Genomic DNA, 17,924 nt, shown 5'->3' with positions numbered 1-17,924 from the left:
ATCTGTAAAAGCTGGGAAATTGATGTGCCCGAGGTCATGGTAGGTAGGGGTGGCCGGGGTCTCTCAAGTCCAGAAGTCTTTCTTTTATCCCGTGGCGGGGTTCCCACAAATGCCGCCCAGATAGTTGTTTGGCCTCAGGAGAGAAGGGAACGCCCCCGTACTCAGTCCCAGTCACTGTTCTAGGTGCGTCCCAACTTTAAGGTGCGCAGCAGTCACCTCAGAATTTTCTGGAAAGACAGATTCTGATTCCGTTGGTCTGAACTCGGCGAGGCTAAGAGCCTGCATTTCTAACAAGCTCCCATGCGATATCTGTGCTGTGGGGTCAGGGCCCTCCTTTAAGAACAGCTATCATCCCGTTTTGCGGGTGAACAAAGGGGATACACGGCTTGCCCACGGTCACGCTGTGGAGACCACTTAACGGCCTCAGAGGCAGGGTTGGAAAACGGGACAGATGGATTGTAAGGCCTTTGCCAATACACCTTCTTGCACTCCCTGAGGCTTTTGGAACCTTCTCCTTGAGAGACCCATTTGTATTCCTTACTTAATTAAGGGGTCTAGCACTTGAAAGTCCTAGTTTCTTTACAGCCCTTCCTTCTTTGCTCAGGAAAGCATCTTTGCAGTTAATCGTGGTTGCACTTGGGCCTTTAATTTTTCTCTTGTTCCCTCAATCAGACACGTTGCTTTGCCACCCGAGCTGCACCTGAGAAACACCTGAGAAGCGTTTCAAGGCCTACCAAGACCCGTACCCCACTCTGACACCAATTGAGTGAGAATCTCTGGGGGCGAGAATGTTCTAAAAGCTACCCAGGTGATTCTAATTCCGCAGCTAGGGTGGAGAACCCCTGAATTACGGGGAGCAAGGAAGCAATTTCTGGGAGGTGTAGCCCAAGTCCCTTAACTGTGCGATGTCATGAAAGAAGGACCAACATATTTAGCCAATCAGCAACAAAGCTCCCGATGAATTCTGGGCACCATTTCGTTCTGTGACTATTTTGTTCTTAGCCTGCACTGTGGTTGAGAGTGTAGCATGTGTAAAGTTTGAAATAGCTGTGTGGCCCCTGAGGATGAGGAACCTATAGGAGAGAAGCTGATGACGAGGGACCAGGGTGCAAGATGGAGCATCAAGGACTAGATTCAGGCCAGATACACATGTTCTCACCAGCCCAAGACAGTGACCTTGAGGGGTGCTAATAAGGATAGAGCTTAGTTTGACTCGATTCAGCAAAACTGGCTAGTGAGGTAGTCACATTGAAAAATAATGAGGGCGCCTGGGTGGCTCGGGTGAGCATCCGACTCTTGATTTCGGCTCAGGTCATGATCTCAGGGTTCATGGGATCGAGTCCCGCATCAGGCTCTGTGCTGACAGCGTGGAACCTGCTTGGGATTCTCTCTCTCTCTCTCTCTCTCTCTCTCTCTCTCTCTCTCTCTCTCTCAAAATAAATACTTTTAAAAAAAGAATGAGGACACAGGGCAGGGGTGGATTCATGCTATGGCAGGGCTACGGACAAACCACCGTGTTGCTCAGGCCAGAGTGGAGCTGCTGTGTGGGGATGCCGTGTAGTTTTACACAGCGCATAGCCCACCCACACAGAGGTATGTGGCAACGCTGGGCTGAGATGTGGAAGGAAATGGCAAGAGTAAGACAATCAGGGGCCAGAGACCTCCTTCCGGGGGGAGCGGGGGGGGAGGACTTTTCACTGAGCGTAGTGCGGAAAGGCTTAAAATAGTCGTTCCCAACCCTAACGGTGCAGTTGGACCAGCTGAGGAGCTCGGGGACCTACCAGTGCTCCGGCCCCAGCCTGGAGATTCTAGCTTAATCGACCTGGTGTGGCACCATGGGTTTCTTAGTCTTTGAAAGTTTCCCAGGTCACGCTAATGGCCAACCACCGCCGAGAACCACTGGCTTAGATGGCGTTTGCACTGGGCCCGGGACAATGGAGACAGGCAGAGATGGCCGGGAGAGGCCCAACCAAGCAGCTGGGGCTGTCAGTCTCCACGTGTGATCCTCGCCCAGCAGCGTCAACAGCACGTAGGAACGGGTTAGGGGGTGGATACTCACGCTCCGGCCCAGACCGCCTCCATCAGAAACTCTGAGGGAGGGCCCCCCCCCCGGCCGTGTCTTCACAAGCCTTCTGGGTGAGCGTGACAGGCGCTTCAGTTCTGCTGGGACTTCGGCGGGGTACATGGCAGGGCGGTGCAGTGGCACAAAGCTGGAGCACGGTCCTGCTCATACGCGCGCGCGTGCGCTTCGCATCGCAGCGGGGATCGAACGTGGGCATCCGTGCAGGTGTGCGGGACCTCTGACAGCACCCTCCGCTCCGCCGGTGCCGAACCCTTGCAGGATGCTGAGCGTCTCCAAGGGTCACAAAGGGACTTCCGGGATTGGCGCTCACTCTTTACAAAGAGGTTCGTAAACCAGAGGCGCTTTACCCATCATCATGTCCGGCGGTTCGCAGCTAAGGTTGATTTGGCCTTCATCCCGCTAGGGAGGGATGTTTGGCAGTATCTGAAGATCTTTTTGGTTGTCACCACTTGGCCGGGGGTGGGGGGATGCTACCGGCATGTAGCGGGTAGAGGCCAGGGATGCTGCTCAACATCCTTTGGTGCACAGAACAGCCTCTCAACACAGAGAATTTTCCAGCCGCAAATGACAAAAGTGCCGATGTTGAGAAACTCTGGCCTGGTCCACACCACTCATTTTTGAAATGGGAAAGTTGAGGCTCAGAGGCAAAGTGGCATTCCACAGGTCCCCCAGAGAGTCAGTGACCTTATGCGTGCAAAGCATCGTAGGCCATTAGGGAAAGCAAAGATGATGCCAAAAGACATGGTTCTTGCCCTCTGGGAATTTACAGTCAAGTAAGTTGTGGAGGAAAGACATATATATGAAAATAATTTTCTGGGGCGCCTGGGTGGCTCAGTCAGTTAAGCATCTGAGTTCAGCTCAGGTCGTGATCTCGCAGTCCGTGAGTTCGAGCCCCGCGTCGGGCTCTGGGCTGACAGCTCGGAGCCCGGAGCCTGCTTCGGATTCTGTGTCTCCCTCTCTCTCAGCCCCTCCCCCGCCTGCACTCTGTCTCTCTCCCTCTCAAAAATAAATAAACATTAAAAAATTTTTTTTTTCAAGAAAATAATTACCAACCTACCTTTTCAGTAAAAGCCTATGATCATAACCAAAAAGCTGTCCCAAGGCACGACAAGATAAATTTCCGACCAAGTAATACGGAAATCAAGAGTTAGAGTGAGCTGTTTACTGTAGCTTTGTGGGAAGCCTGCATGAAGAAAGAGGGCATTCTCCATTTGATTAATGAGAATTCTTAAGCGTATGTATTACCAGTGAGGCGCTATGCTGGACCCCCCATATAGAGTGATAAATGAGACAAATAACGTGCCTGCTTCAGAGAGCTTGTCTTCTTGTGGGGAGAGTGAGACAAGACACACGCATCCATGCACACAGACACGCAGGCATACCTACGGGCATTTACAAATCGCAGATGTGACAAGTACAGACCTACCTAAGGCAGCGGAGAAGACATCTCCTAAGGGGTGACATTTAGGTAGAGCCCTGAAAGACATAAAGGGGGTGTCATAGTGAACGGCAAGGACAAGGCCTTGAGGCAGGAAAAAGCCTACCGTATCCCGGGTACTCGTGGAACAGCTAGCGTGAGTAAGAAGCGAAGAGGCAATAATGGAACTGAGGAGGTGGGAAGCCACGATGAGAGGGAGTCGGCATTTTGTTCTGCCGGGAAAAGAACAAATCGGCCTGAACAAGCAGAGTTTGGAGGAAGTCCTAATGGCGGTTGAGGGGGCTGAATGGAGACGGGGGAGGTTGCCAAGAAGGCAACTGAAATTTCTAGAAGCATTTTAAGTTGTTCTTGCATCAGTATTCAAATCCATTCAGGGAATTACTTACTTAAGTTACTCGTGTACATTTAAGCCTGCCATCTTGATCGTGTCCACTGTGGCGGTAAAGCTTGAATATCATATACAGATAAGTGCATGATAGTTATCTGGAAGGCGAAATGGAGGTCCTGAGCTAACTCAGCCTGTGGCTCCAATTACTCCATTTTCTCCTCACCTTCTTTCTCATTATGTGAGGACATTTGCTAATGTGTATATTTGGCCACGCTTTCTGATTCATGGGGGTTTTTATGTATTTGCTTGTCGGAGTCACTAACATACGTGTAATGGCTTCGATGGGTAGCCCCAATCATTTCGTTTCCGTCGCCCTGGCGATCTCAGATCTGCTTTGATTTAAAATCATGTAGCATTAATTAAGTATGTTGAGTCATCTCTGGGAAGAGTTCACTTGAAAGCAAAACAACAACATCATCCAATAATTGAGGGCTTGTTAACGATTTCCAGCTTAAAGCCAGCAAGCCTTGTGAATTACAGTGGCCTGGTGAGGGGGCCAGGTGCCTGTGTGGCGTTGTCTAGTGTCCTAGGCTGTCTCTGGCGGCTTTCCCATCTTTGAATAAAGGAAGAAAAATTTGTTGGAGACAGGGGTAATCTTTTAAGCTAAGTCATACTAAAGATCCCAATCCCTTCTTAATATATCGCTAGTTATACAAAGCAGTCTTACTTTAGGTTTGCTGGTAAACACACTGGAATCCTGGCTTGTAGGCTGGGCTGTTCCAATGACTCTGCGACTTGTCTAGTTACTTCCCCTTCCTGAGTTTTATTTTCCTTATGTAATCGTCTCTAAAGAGATTTTGTTTGGAATAACATGGAGGATGACCTTGTAGTGTTTGTGATACTAGTAAATATTTGGGTAGTTGTTTCATGTAGCCAAAGTTGTATTTGTTGGTAAAAGTTATGGAGTAAAGCCACTGGATGTTTTGTCAACATAGGGATAAATGTTAACCTCTCCGATTAAAAACATATTTAAAAGGTGCATTGCATTGGGATCATTTTTTTTTTATTTTATCAATAACTAAGTTTCGATATAGATTGCTGCTTTCTTTATGTCTAGTTTAAAATGGGAATACTGTATTTCTGTGAACATGAGTAGCTTAGGCCAGGTCATCAGGCTTAGACTTAAACTCCCTTCCCTTGCCGTGGCTGCCCCCCACACCCTCCCCCCCGTCCTTGATCTTGGTGATTGCTGAGAGACATAGAGAGTGGGGATGGTTTAGTGACAATCCAGTCCTGCTGCTGGGAAACCAATTCTAGATCCAGGCTTGCCCACCTGAATGGTTAGTCAACAGAACACGTTTTATAACAGGCCCTAGTTCTTCCATAAATTGTGCTCCTAACTATCATCTCACCCCTAAGGTCACTTATTCTTGTCCCTTCCATGTCTGAGTATGCCACCTGCCAGTGTCTGTGTGTCTGGATGTGTGGATTTGCGTGCGTGCGCTCGTCTTCTCCCAACTTTCGGCCAGTCCTGTGGGACTTTGGAATTCCCGAGTAGGTGGGCTGGATGATCAAGGCCAAGGGCACTGGCTGTGTGTGTGCAATTTCCCGGCAGAGGCCCGCCCCTCGGTAGCTATGGTCATGGGGCTCAGCAACCTTTCTCAGAGCGCGGGCCTCATGGTCCAGAGATCAACCAGGGGCCGCTCGTACCATCTTGAATTTCTGAAACTGGAGGAGGCTTTGTGTAAATCCGTTGTCTATCTCAGCACTGGAGTCATCTGTCTACCTCCAAGATTGGATAAATCTAACGTTGGGAGGGTAGCAGAAGTCATTGAATACATGTGGACAAATGGTTCAAATGAACAGAAGTGGTTTTCAAAAGAGAGCGGTCATGTGCAAGAAGGAAATGCACTAGAAGGGGGAAAATGGCAGAAAACATTAGACTAAGCCAAGGAAAGAAGAATCGCATTCTTTTTTCCTGTTTTGATGAGCTGGCTTCTTCACGAGCCTCCTCTCCCTTTCATAGAGCTGATGCTCCGTGGAAACTTTGCATCCTTACCCCTTTTTTAAGAGAAATACAGTTAAGGTGCCCACCTGCCCTAGTGCTGGGGTCCTGTGGCAAGTCCCCTGTCCATCCTGTTGCTGTCATTGCACATACAGCCACTGTCCTACTTGAGGGAGCCCTGGGAATAAATGGATTTGATGTAATAGTTTTAATTTTTTATGCAGAATATCGTCAAGTTCAAAGATTTGATAGACCCGTGTGAGGTGTTGCCTGTACACCGTCACTTTTGCTAGATTGACTTTTTTTCTGTTTTGCCTGAATTGACTGATGTTTGGGGCATTGAGCAGAGACGGCCTGAGACCCAAAGCCGAGCCATTAACTCCCAGATGTTCACAATTTCCAAGGAAATGTTCTATGCCTGTGGTTATTACTCACATGGCTCCTTAAACGCTCTCATCTTGGCACCTTTTGCACTTGCTGAATTCAATCTGAAGGAAGAACAGGAGAGCGAGAATTTTGTGGAAAGCAATTATCTTGCACTTTTGTGACCTTCATGCTTTCCCATCGTGATGAATTTGGGGGCTGGTTCTTGTATCAGTCAGCATGTCGCTTTTATTAGAATTTTGTTGTATGTTACAGATAACCAGTTGTATCTAATTAAACAATAATGATGGCAGCGCAAGGCATTTTCTGGGAATTAATGACCAGCTGGGAAAAGCTGATGGCTGGAGAGTCAGCGAAAGGCCATTAGCTTCAGTCTGCCATTAATCTCCGGAAATGCCCATTTGTGACGTCATTGTTGGTACCGAAACATGATCGTGGGAGACAATGTACTGATGTCTATCAAGTGCTTCTGAATGACAAGTTCCCCGTGTATTATCAAAAAGTTGTTGTCTTCTTCTCACTGCTCCAATTGTCTTTTGATCTTAAAACACGTCTCTTATGTACGGCGCATGAGAATGGAATTTCTCAGCTTCTGTATAATCATGGGAGTTTCTTTTTTTAAAGGGCTCCAAGTTTGGGAGGTTTCCTTTAAATATTTTGGGTGGTAAAACCAGAATCGGTCTTCAGCTGTGATGCTGGAATTTGATAAGTGTCTATATTATCATAACTATCTGCTCATAGCAGGAAATGGCTGCAAATGTTTTGAATAGCAGCTGTTGCTAGCAAAGATGTGCATTTCACAACGAGATTCTATGGAGTTATAGTCACATTCCTAGTAGATGAAGGGAACTCTCTGCCAGGAAAACTGTGAGGGTGTGCCTATACAATATTTTTGATTACTGCTGCTGAATGCTAGAGGAAAATAGAAAGAGAGCTGACTAAAATATTCATCACCTTCGTGCATAATTCAATGACTTATAAAGGAAGACAACAGTTCCACACACAAGCCGTCTATCAAGAACTTGTTCTAAACTCATAATGCTAATTTGACAGTTTTGTTGGTTTTGATACCATTTTTACCCGAACATGAAAGTAAGTTCTTAAAGGTCATTACAATCCCAGCCGGTAACGAGCCGGGAGCGTTTTGCCAAACACAGACGCTTCAGGTCCCACCTAATGTCAACCGTAGGCTGTTTGTAGTTTACAAACACCGCAGCATGATTCTCCCGATAGGAAGCTTGCTGGTGATACGGGTCCTTCTAAGTGCATGCTAAGTGTATGCATTTGGGGGAGTAGAATGAGTCAGCCTGCCATTAATCACAGCTTTAGAGGCACTGACTCACTCCTGGCAAAATGGAATGGCCTCACTGGGAAGGGTGTGAAAGAGGAAAAAAAAATCCACTCTGGGGTCAGTTCCCTGTTTCTGCCAACGCGGATCAAATTTGCACCCCCTTGGGTGGGCGGTTTGGGGGCTCGAGAATGCTGCAGTAGACCCCGTAAAAGCGGACCCCGTGTTTTTTTTTTCCGGGAGAGGGCGCTAGACGTTCACGGTCTTGGCTTGGGAAATGCAGAAAGGGTCTGGAAAGAAAAGGGGAGCCGAGAGGGGCTTGGTGTAGATCTAAGGCCAAAATTAGTGAACCGGCTCCTGGCCTTCCAGCTCCTCAACCAGGTAGGTCTTCGATCCAGATCCACTGTTGGTTGTCAGGCTCGCAACTGGAACCCCTTGTGTTCGTGAAGGGGTTCTGAAGGTCTGAAGAGTATTTGCAACAGCCCCGGTTCTCTTTGCAAATCAAAGGTTAAATAAAGCAGCGCCCTCGAATCTTCTGCCCGACCCGGTGTATGTTGCACTTGAAGCCAGCCAGGTTGTCCGAGGAAGGAAGCATAAAGGAATGCGCTGATATTTGGTGGACATCACCTGCAAATGTCTATGTCGTATCTGAACTCGAAACAGAGGGATGGGTAGTCGAGTCAGGGCTTTGTTATTTTCAAGCCAGCCCCTAAAAAAGAGCCACTAGCGAGCTGTGACACGGTTTTCTTTGCAACTTTTCTCAGGAATGTTGTTTCTTTAGTCTTCCCTGGGAGTAGATGTGATTTAAGACGTTCGCTGCTTTCTTGAAGCTCTAACTTGAGTTCATTTTGTTATGTGGTGACCACAGTTCTGGATGACGCCCCCCCTGGCACACAGGAATACATTATGTTACGGCAAGATTCCATCCAATCTGCGGAATTAAAGAAAAAAGAGTCCCCCTTTCGTGCTAAGTGTCACGAAATCTTCTGCTGCCCGCTGAAGCAAGTACACCACAAAGAAAACACAGAGCCCGAAGGTTTGTGCACGACGGACGCGTGTTTTGCTTGTTTTCTCTCGTTCTTCTTTCTTTCTCTCTCTTTTCTTTGACTGTGCATTGCCCCCCTGGTGTGCTGTATGTTGTTCGGCCCCTGACATGGTTAGGAGGCCCCTGGCTCGCCGGTGACTGTGTTATGCAGGCTCAGATGGGACGCTGTATAACACAGTCATCCCTGGCACAGCGCGCGGGCAGCCCCCTGCTTCTCGTAGCCCAAAGCGTTTTCCGCTGCTGTCCTGACATTGCCCCATTTTGGCTGCTGAAGTCGCTTGCTCCTGTAGCCAACATCTGGCCACGTCTGTTCCCATCACCTTGCATTCCTGAAACAGCAGTCGGCTGAGGAATGATGCTTCCAAAATGAAATCGTGAGAGGATTGTCCCAAATTTTCTAAGCCTCCTCCACTCCATACGGCTTCTGCATTGCGCTCGAAGAATGCTCATCATCTACTTAGTTTGCCATCGTGAAATGCATGCCTCAAGGAAACTATGAGTAGTTTGTTTTTCCTTTCAGCTCGAGTACAGGTTTGGAAAAGTCCACTTGCCGTAACGTAAACTGAGGTCAATAGCGTGTTCACCGCAATATGTGCTACAAATCTCTCTCTAAAGTACCTCGTCGGTCTAGAAAGAGCATTCGCACCTTCCCCCACCCCCCCCCACCCCAGGACATTTGAGAAGTGTCCTGTATGTTGCTAATTACTTACTGTGAAACAGCCTCTGTCGCCTGCACATCAGATACCAGTGATGCGGTTTCCGGGCGAACGACAACAAAAGTGACCAGAAAGTGACCAAAAAGTGCCCCTGTCCTTTGGCATACACTTGTGCGTAAATGGCTCTGGTGTGATTTCTAAAAGCGACTTTGTCCCTATTTCAAGTTGCCCTTTTGCAACATGGTGGGTCTCTCCCTTACAGCTGTCTTTCTGACCTAGAAAAAAAAACACTGCCATGTGGTTCTGTTTAAAGTTTGGTGGGTAAAGGAAAGTACTCCAAATTGACTCGAGCCCACAGTTCTGGTACCAGTTCTTTACGCCTCAGAGTCTCCCTTCTCCTCGCTTCCAAATGGAGTTCTCCATGTTCATCGGCAAAAAAGGAGAAGTGTACGTTTTTCTGTGTTCGTTTGTATTTCAGCAATAGACTAGAGCATTTACGTTTGTTACTGCCCATACTGTGGTATCCAAGCTGTCTCCTTTGGGTAGGAGTTCTGATGTCAGCCCTTGCTCATCTGGAGATGTAAATGGTGACCCCTTTACAGTGAGTAAACGAAATCTTTTGGTGGTTTAGTACAGAAGATGCCAACTTGATCTTATGCTTCGATGAAACAAAAGCTTTCAACCAGTGACAATTACTTTACTATATACGATGCACTGCAATATTTTCTGCTTTCTTTTCTCTAAAAGAAAGGAGTTTACAAGAGCCCGAAGGTTTGTGCATGACGGAGGCGTGTTTTGCTTGTTTTCTCTCGTTCTTCTTTCTTTCTTTCTTTCTTTCTTTCTTTCTTTCTTTCTTTCTTTCTTACAAGTGTGTGTTTACAAGTATAAAACCAGTATCCGTATGAGAGATCTACACCGTTTATTATTATAATGATATACATTAAACATATATAATATAATGGAATATTCGTGTTACAGATGCTATACTGTTTTTCTAGTTGCACATCAGCCTGAAAAACCAATTTTGATTTGAGCAAGAAAAAGAAGCAAATTTAAGAAGCACCTGGTTAAATTCAGTCAAACAAGCAGTTAGAAACTTACTTCAAATTGTTTTAACAATACTCAGATTTAAGGAAAATACAGTTGAATAACTAAATTTACACCCCCATCCCTTTTCTTATTACATACGATTTTTCAGGCTCTGTGAATTTGCAAAATATCTGGAGCGTTATTGTGTTTACCGTTACGAATGTTTTCAGACATGAAGAATCCTTTAGAGAACGGGTAGCAGTTAAACTCCTTAGACAAGGTTTGGACAATTTTTAATCTGTCGTTTCATCCACACATTCAGTGGCTGCCACCGTGCTTAATGTGACTGTCATTCTTTTACTTGTACGCTTTGATTTTCCTGATCTTGCCCTCCTCCAGGTCCCCTGGAATAGTGAAGCTAATATCTCCCTCCTCACTCCTGTGGGCGATGTGTAAATAGTATCAGACCCATTATAGGTTTTCTGGAATGACATTTGAATACTGTTTACAATTTCGCCGTACTCCCTTCAAACAAGGTCCCAGAAGTTAATGGCAGACCCAGACCTTGAAATGAAAACACTCTGTGCAAATTAGCAGGGTCCCGAAGACCTTAGACGGGGACGAAAGCGATCGTGCTGTGGAAGAGATCTAGGATAAATCAGGAAACTATGCCAACAAATGAGCATGCTTACTTCACGTAGGATACCAAAGCTCGTCATTTCCAGGAGGTGGAGTGACCGCGGGTTTGGAAGGGCTCGGTGGTCATTCTGGAAGATGTTTGTTTTCGAGGCCGCAAAGTACAGTCATTAGTTTTCGCTTAAGGTTGCTATAACATGTTGTTACAGTTGGTAGAAACGAAAGGCCTCGTTAATACAAACAGAATCTCAGTTCCAAACTATATCCACACCTTGAAACATGTCAATATCGCGTGAAGCATTTTGAAGAGAGTTCCTCTCGTGGTATCTGTGCCAAAGCATGAGACCTTAATTGACCTTGGCTGTGGGTGCCCACCAGTCCCGCCTCATGTGAAGGCAATGGACAGGATCTGTGCAATGCCAACCTTGGCAGTATGACCCCCTTCTAATGAGGTGGTTTTTCTATAAACCCTCAAGCGTGAAATGAAAACTTCTTTGAAACTTGAGAGGAAAATAAAAGTTTGAATGGGGTAAGTTTTGGAAATGATGAAACTAGGTCAAAGAGCTTTATGTCCGTTGTGATAAAGTTGCCATTAATTTTCTTCTTACTGAATTGATAGAAACCGACCAACTCTTTTTATGTTATTATAGGCCAAGTCTTGGTGTTTCTTTTGATTGGTGATGTCTTTGTGAGGGCCAGATTATTCTCATAGTTTATGAGCGCTTGAGATTTGGTACAGATCGTTTATTTACGGTTCACGGTCTTCTCTCTTTTAAAAGGTATTTTTGTATTGTGTCCAGGGACCTCAGAATGCACGTGAAATCATACATTGAAGGACGGAAATATCCCGCTGGCTTTTCAGGATACACTAAGGCCAAATTACACTTTGCCAAAACCAGGTTTCTATTTCTGAACAGCCCGTTCCAAAATAAGTTCTTTAATCTATTCCGAATGCTTGTGATTTTCAGTGATGTGATTATTTCCATAAAAACCACTTATGATGTAATCTTATGTGAGTACCGGAATTTGGCCGAAGACACACATACAAGTGTCTGAGCGTCTATCGTGGCTCAGTACCAACAACGCTCTGTTGTAAGAAAGCCACATGGAGAGGGGAGGTTATTACCAAAATCTTGTTTTCTTACTGTTCCAGGAGCCTTTTGGCAAGAGAAAATACAAGCCTTGTAGCTTTCTTCTTTCTTTCGTTGTCGCGCGTGCCAAAATGAAATCACTGATTTAGAGTAACTTTTGAAAGCCAGTCTATTATCCTCATGGCTGCTGCTTCCTAAATGCCAGTCATAGGGCTTTTACTGATGTTTGAAGGTTGTTCAAAAGAATCACACCAAGATACCCGGGCTTGCAAGGTGACACTGTTGAAAATCTACTGAGAAACATAAATCATGGATTTCCAGCCTTTGCTTTTAGGATTAACAATCCTGATTACAATAGTACATTTGAAGGAGTTAACACAATACAGGAAGATGTTATGGAGCGCAGGGGTTTGTCACCCACCGTCTTTTAACCAAGCATTTGGCCTTTTTCTTACAGTCCTGCTTTCCTGTGATTTAAATATCTATATATTCCATCTCCCTCAGGACGTCTATAACCTTTTAATTCAGAGAGGCATCCAACCGTAGTGACTTTGGTTGGAGGAGAAGAGAATCTGTGCTCCAGAGTGGTGATGAGGTGCGGCAGATTTTACCAACCAAAAGAAAGCCAAATGTTAAGGGGCCATATTTGTAACTAGTGCCAATGACTGCTACTCTCATGTTGCCTTGGTTTCTTTACACCAGAAAGAGAACATGATCCCATGGGTATCATCAGTCTGGCCTCAGTGGGAGGGGAGGAGGAAGGGAGAAGAATATTAAGGAAACAGGCGAAGGGAAATGTCTTTATTTCCATCCTTAGCTTTTCTTCAACGTTGTTGTCTCCTGTCTTCCTCATTTTAATAATAATTAACCTTTTGAGAGCAATGGGTCTAATAGCATTTGGCTCACTCGTTTGATAAAAAACCAAGCAACCCCTGATGCTCGATACCTTGAAAACGTCTTGACTTTCAGAACGGATGTAACTGGGTTCCATATCCATCCCCTTGAGGACGAGAATCGAAGGGATATTCCTCTTTTATTAGAGAAACATGGAGCCGTATGTTCGGGTGACTCTGAAGAGATACAAGACTTTATTCTTAATCTTTTCATTTCAAAATAACTATCACTTAGGGTCACCTTGCCTTTGATGTAGTACCTGCAGGATGACAAAACAGCACCGGAGAGTTTTCTTTGCTCATTGAAGCAAATGGCAGCTTAATTGCAGAGTCACAAGAAGGATTTCAAAACCGGTTCAAATTGAAGCCAAATTAAAGCCAGAAATCTGAAGGCCTTGGTGATTAGTAATGAATAAACACTATCCTCTCCCCAGAAAGTATTCAAATGTGTTCCTCTCTGTTGCATGTCAGCTAATTCTTTTTAAAAAAAATTTTTTTTTAACGTTTATCTATTATTGAGAGACAGAGACACACAGAGCATGAGCAGGGGAGAGGCCAAGAGATGGAAAGACCCAGAATCGGAAGCAGGCTCCAGGCTCCGAGCGGTCCACGCAGAGCCCGACGCGGGGCTCGAACTCACGGACCCCGAGATCGTGACCCGAGCCGAAGTCGGACGCTTGACTGAGCCACCCGGGTGCCCCTCAGCTAATTCTTAATAGACAACTTATGTCCTAACGCATCAGGAAACTAGCAACGGCACATTCTCTCTTGGGTCCTATTTTCCACCTATGGCAGCAAACACGAAATCCAGTCATATTTGGGGAGATAGTCTCTTCTCTCTGGAAAACTCATAATTTGATCAAGGAAGTATACTTAACAGCCAGTAATTCAGTTTCAGGCCAGGATGGGCATTTATTATTCTCTTTTTAGTCATACGCATCTAAACTCCATCTCCAGGCTGGCCTTTACAGTAGAAACTAACAACCATTCATTTCTAGAAAAGATGACTCACTTTCTAAAGCAACAGGCCTCCTTTCTTACTTGAGCCTAGGTGTTTCCATCGAGCTGGCGGTGACGTTTTCCTGAGAAGAAGTGGTCTCTCCTTTACAATTCTCTTGGCTGAGGTTTTCCTTGGTTAATATTGAAGGCAAATATTTCCCATGCGAAGCCAACACTGATGACCCGTTTCAAGTTTTTTGTGGTTTTTTTTTTTTTTAATGTTTAAAATAACACCACCCTGGGAGAACGCTCTGAGTGGTTTATTGGCCGAATAACAGTGTATGGTGATGATTTTAATTAAAAAAAATAAAGTGAAAATCCAAGTGCCGATACTTGAAACCATTATCCGTCCATTGGGGATTGTTTCTGAGGGTCTGATCCCTCAGCGACTCCTCGTTGTTTTCTTTTTCTCTTCACAGCCAGTTGATAAGCCACGTAAGAAAATAATGCCATTCTGACCCAGCATGATAGGAGCCAGGTAGGCTGTGTTCCTTGTCCGAAAAGGCATGGCCTGAGTGACTTTTAGCTGTTTGCCCAAATCCAGCCCAACCCTAATGTGTGGAGGTCTCCCTGTATTAAGGGGACACACGGGAATGTGCCGCTGTCTCTGCTTCAGTTGTCACCTCGTCTTTTGTTTTCAGTGATAACTTGATGGCCTGGTTGAAGAGAATGCGGGGACTAATTATACTCTCTTTCACATGTTCTTCAATAATTAGCCGATGGATATTTTCCAAATGATGTTTCCCGAAACACTGATCGTGCATCTCTGTGAAAAGACAGATTCTGTGGTCAAATACATATTTCCCAAATTCCACGCCACTCGTAGAGGGTCTGAATTTATCAGAAGAGAATGTGAAAGGTTTTGAGGAGTCTTACAGATCAGGAATCTTGCTTTGAGCGATTCAGTGGCGAACATCTTCCAGCTACCAAACACGGTTTGTTCGTAACATCTATCCATGTCCCCAAAACACACTTCGGGGAGCATCGTGCTGGGTATCAGTGTATCAAAGCTGGGCTTTGACGAGGAATACACTTCAGAAAATGAATGGTGGCCCCCACCCACTGTCTTTAGGGAAGTGCTCCTCAAAGTGTGGTTCGTGGATCGGTGCTGGGTCTGAAATTATGCCTTCCAAGTCAGTGATGAGATAAGGAGCTTGTGCCAGAATGTAAATCCACGCCCTTCTTTCTTCATCAAGAGAGCCTTACTGTCTTGCTGTGGAAAAACAGTGTCAGCTGAAGGAAAGAAAAAGTGTGCTTAGTGGCAGAGTTCACAGATCAGCGCTAAGTCTGCAGACCATACTTTGAGTGACGCTGCTTCAGATCACTTCGATGACTCTCAACCTTGCTACACACTGGAATCACCTGAGGACCTTTGAAATAATATTGATGCCTGAGTCCAACACCAGACCAAAACCAACCACCTGAGCAACAACTTGTCCAGACGAAAACCCTGCAAAATCTCTTGCGGCAGAGGTAGTGTTTCAAAAGCTCCCCAGGTGATTCTAATGTGCTAACAGCGTTGGGATCACTGCCTTGGGAAAAAATCACCTTGGCATAAGGTCTGGTGTGTGACGTCAACGTCAATTCGGCATTCTTATCATGCTGATTGCATGGGCCTCTTTAGGAGGTGCCCTGTGATGAGAGGGCAATGCTGGACAGGCAGCACTTATATGACCTTTAGAACTCATGGCCATGTAAGGTAGCCATCATTCCCAACACACACGCATGCACACACATGCGTACACACTCACACACACACACACACACACACACACACACACACACACACACAGACACCCCTTTCCGTTGATTGTTTCCTTTGCTGTGCCTTTTGTTTTTATGAAGCCCCAGGAGTTTCTTTTTGCTTTTGTTTCCTTTGCCTCAGGAGACATACCTAGTAAGAAGTTGCTTCAGCTGATGTCAAAGAGATTACTGCCTGTGTCCTCCTCTAGGACGTTGACCGTGTCCCGTCTCACATCTAGATCTTTCATCCATTTTGAATTTATGTTTGTGCGTGGTGTAAGAAAGTGGTCCGGTTTCACTCTTTTGCACGTTGCCGCCCCGTCTTCCCAACACGTTTGTTGAAGAGACGGTCTTTTTTGTCCGCTGGATATTCTTTGTTACTTTGTCGAAGATTAGTTGACCATATGGTTGTGGGTTCATTTCTGGGTTTTCTGTGTGGTCTGTTGATCTATGTGTCTATTTTTATGCCAGTACCATATTGTCTTGGTCACTAGAACTTTGCGATATAACTTGAAGTCTGGAATTGTGATGCCTCCAGCTTTGCTTTGCCTTTTCAAGGTTGCTCTGACTATCCGGGGTCTTTTGTGGTCCCATACAAATTTTAGGATTGTTTGTTCTAGCTCTGTGCAGAATGCTGGTGTTATTTTGATAGGGATTGCATTCAATGTGTAGATTGCTTTGGGTAGTGTAGACATTTTAACAACGTTTGTTCTTCCAATCCATGAGCATGGAATGCTTTTCCATTTCTTTGTGTCATCTTTAAATTACCTTCATCAGCGTTTTATAGTTTTCAGAGTACAGATCTTTCACCTCTTTGGTTAGGTTTATTCCTAGGTGTCTTATGGTTTTTGGTGCACTTGTACATGGGATTGATTCCTTGATTTCTTTATGCTGCTTCATTATTGGCACACACCCCTTCCTGAAGTTTTCCTGCCTCTGCTGCTCTGTGCTTTTAGAGAAATAATCAGCCTTCTCCATAGGAGCGTGGTAATCTGCCACCTTGTGACCAACCTCCTTTCTTGCAAGCAATTGCTGCAACACGTGTCTTCTCAAACTATGATCCAGCTTGCGAATGTGGGTGGAAGAGTTCCTCGGGACCACGTATGTGTGTACTTGAAGAAGAAGATGGAGAAGGAGAAGAGTGTGCAAACATGCCAGGAACGTACTACTGTTTCTTCGCTCGATTGCTCCCGCTCCAGGGTGAGATTGCAAAATTTGGCTCAAACTGCTCATGACCTGGGTGTCTGTCCCTGAGTTACACCCGAGGCTGTCGTGATTGTAGCATTGCCCTCTTATCACGTACACACCAGCTACCACGGCATCAAATTAGTACAGCAGCATGTATGGGAGACTGACTTTGATACGATTGGGACACTTTAATTGCTATCCATGATTCTAAATCGTTCCTAGCACCGTATATTACACTGGTTCAGGTATTCATTTATTATACTCTACAGCATTTCTTAGCGTGCTCGAGAATACACAGCTTGAATAATGCCCGCGGGAAAGTGTGGAACAAGAGGTATAACATCCTGCATTTTATCAACACTTACCCTTGTCTTGCTTCACAGCTGATATCCGCACTCACTCCAACACATCAAAATCACATGTCCACTTCCAGCCATGTGCTAGCATATTTCTACTTACGAGCCCCAGCTATTTTAAGATATATATTCTTGGAATGGCTCCAGGTCAATCTTCAAGTCCATCCAGCTTTGGAAGTGACAAGTGTACATTGGCTGAAAGTCCAGATCTCCCGCGGAGGAAGGGGAAGAACACGGATCCACGTAGCTGCCTCTCTCTACAGTGAGAACACTGTGCAAAGCAACCTTAGAGCCATGATCACAAAATCCCTGTAAGGTAGGGCTGCTACCAACATTTGACAGATGCCCAAACTAAGATACAGGAAGTTTAAGTCACTTCCCTAATAAATGACAGGACTTGATTTGAACCTGGTTTTTCTGGCCTCTGAGGCCCATGCTTTTTCCCTCCGTGGCCTCTCCATATACCCAGTTTCCCCCCTCTTGCCTTCTACATGAGTTTATTGTCTAACAGCAATTTTAGCGCAGAAGAGATCTGTTAGGTTGAAAGGAATGAAATGCTGTCCACACTCCATTCTCAATCTGTGGTATGAAAAGGAGCTGCCATAAGTAGAAGGGACTCAGGAGGTAGTTGTTAGTTCTGTGGGCCTGGAGTTGGATGTAGTGAAACACTCAAAGGTAGGAGGTGAAATGCCCCTTACCTTCGAGGGGGTGATGACTTTGTCTGGGACACACACACACACACACACACACACACACACACAC

At 45.6% G+C, this 17,924-nt stretch overlaps 1 protein-coding gene across 2 annotated transcripts in view; it reads left to right on the top strand.

The window, feature by feature from the left end:
* FGF13 (fibroblast growth factor 13) overlaps positions 1-17,924 on the top strand; it is a 449,022-nt gene that overhangs the window by 257,856 nt on the left and 173,242 nt on the right. Inside the window, exon 3 of one of the 2 annotated variants that reach the window (XM_053891480.1) lies at positions 8,395-8,562. The exons of the other annotated variant lie outside the window; for it this stretch is intronic. Within the exon in view, the coding sequence (XP_053747455.1) occupies positions 8,395-8,562 (168 nt within the window). The remainder of the gene's footprint in view (positions 1-8,394; positions 8,563-17,924) is intronic. 2 annotated transcript variants of the gene reach the window in all.

The sequence above is a fragment of the Panthera pardus genome, unplaced genomic scaffold (assembly GCF_024362965.1).
Source record: "Panthera pardus isolate Hobbes unplaced genomic scaffold, ASM2436296v1 HiC_scaffold_27, whole genome shotgun sequence".
NCBI lineage: Eukaryota > Metazoa > Chordata > Mammalia > Carnivora > Felidae > Panthera > Panthera pardus.
Note: the sequence above shows the minus strand (reverse complement) of the source record. Positions and strands in the feature narration are given on the sequence as shown.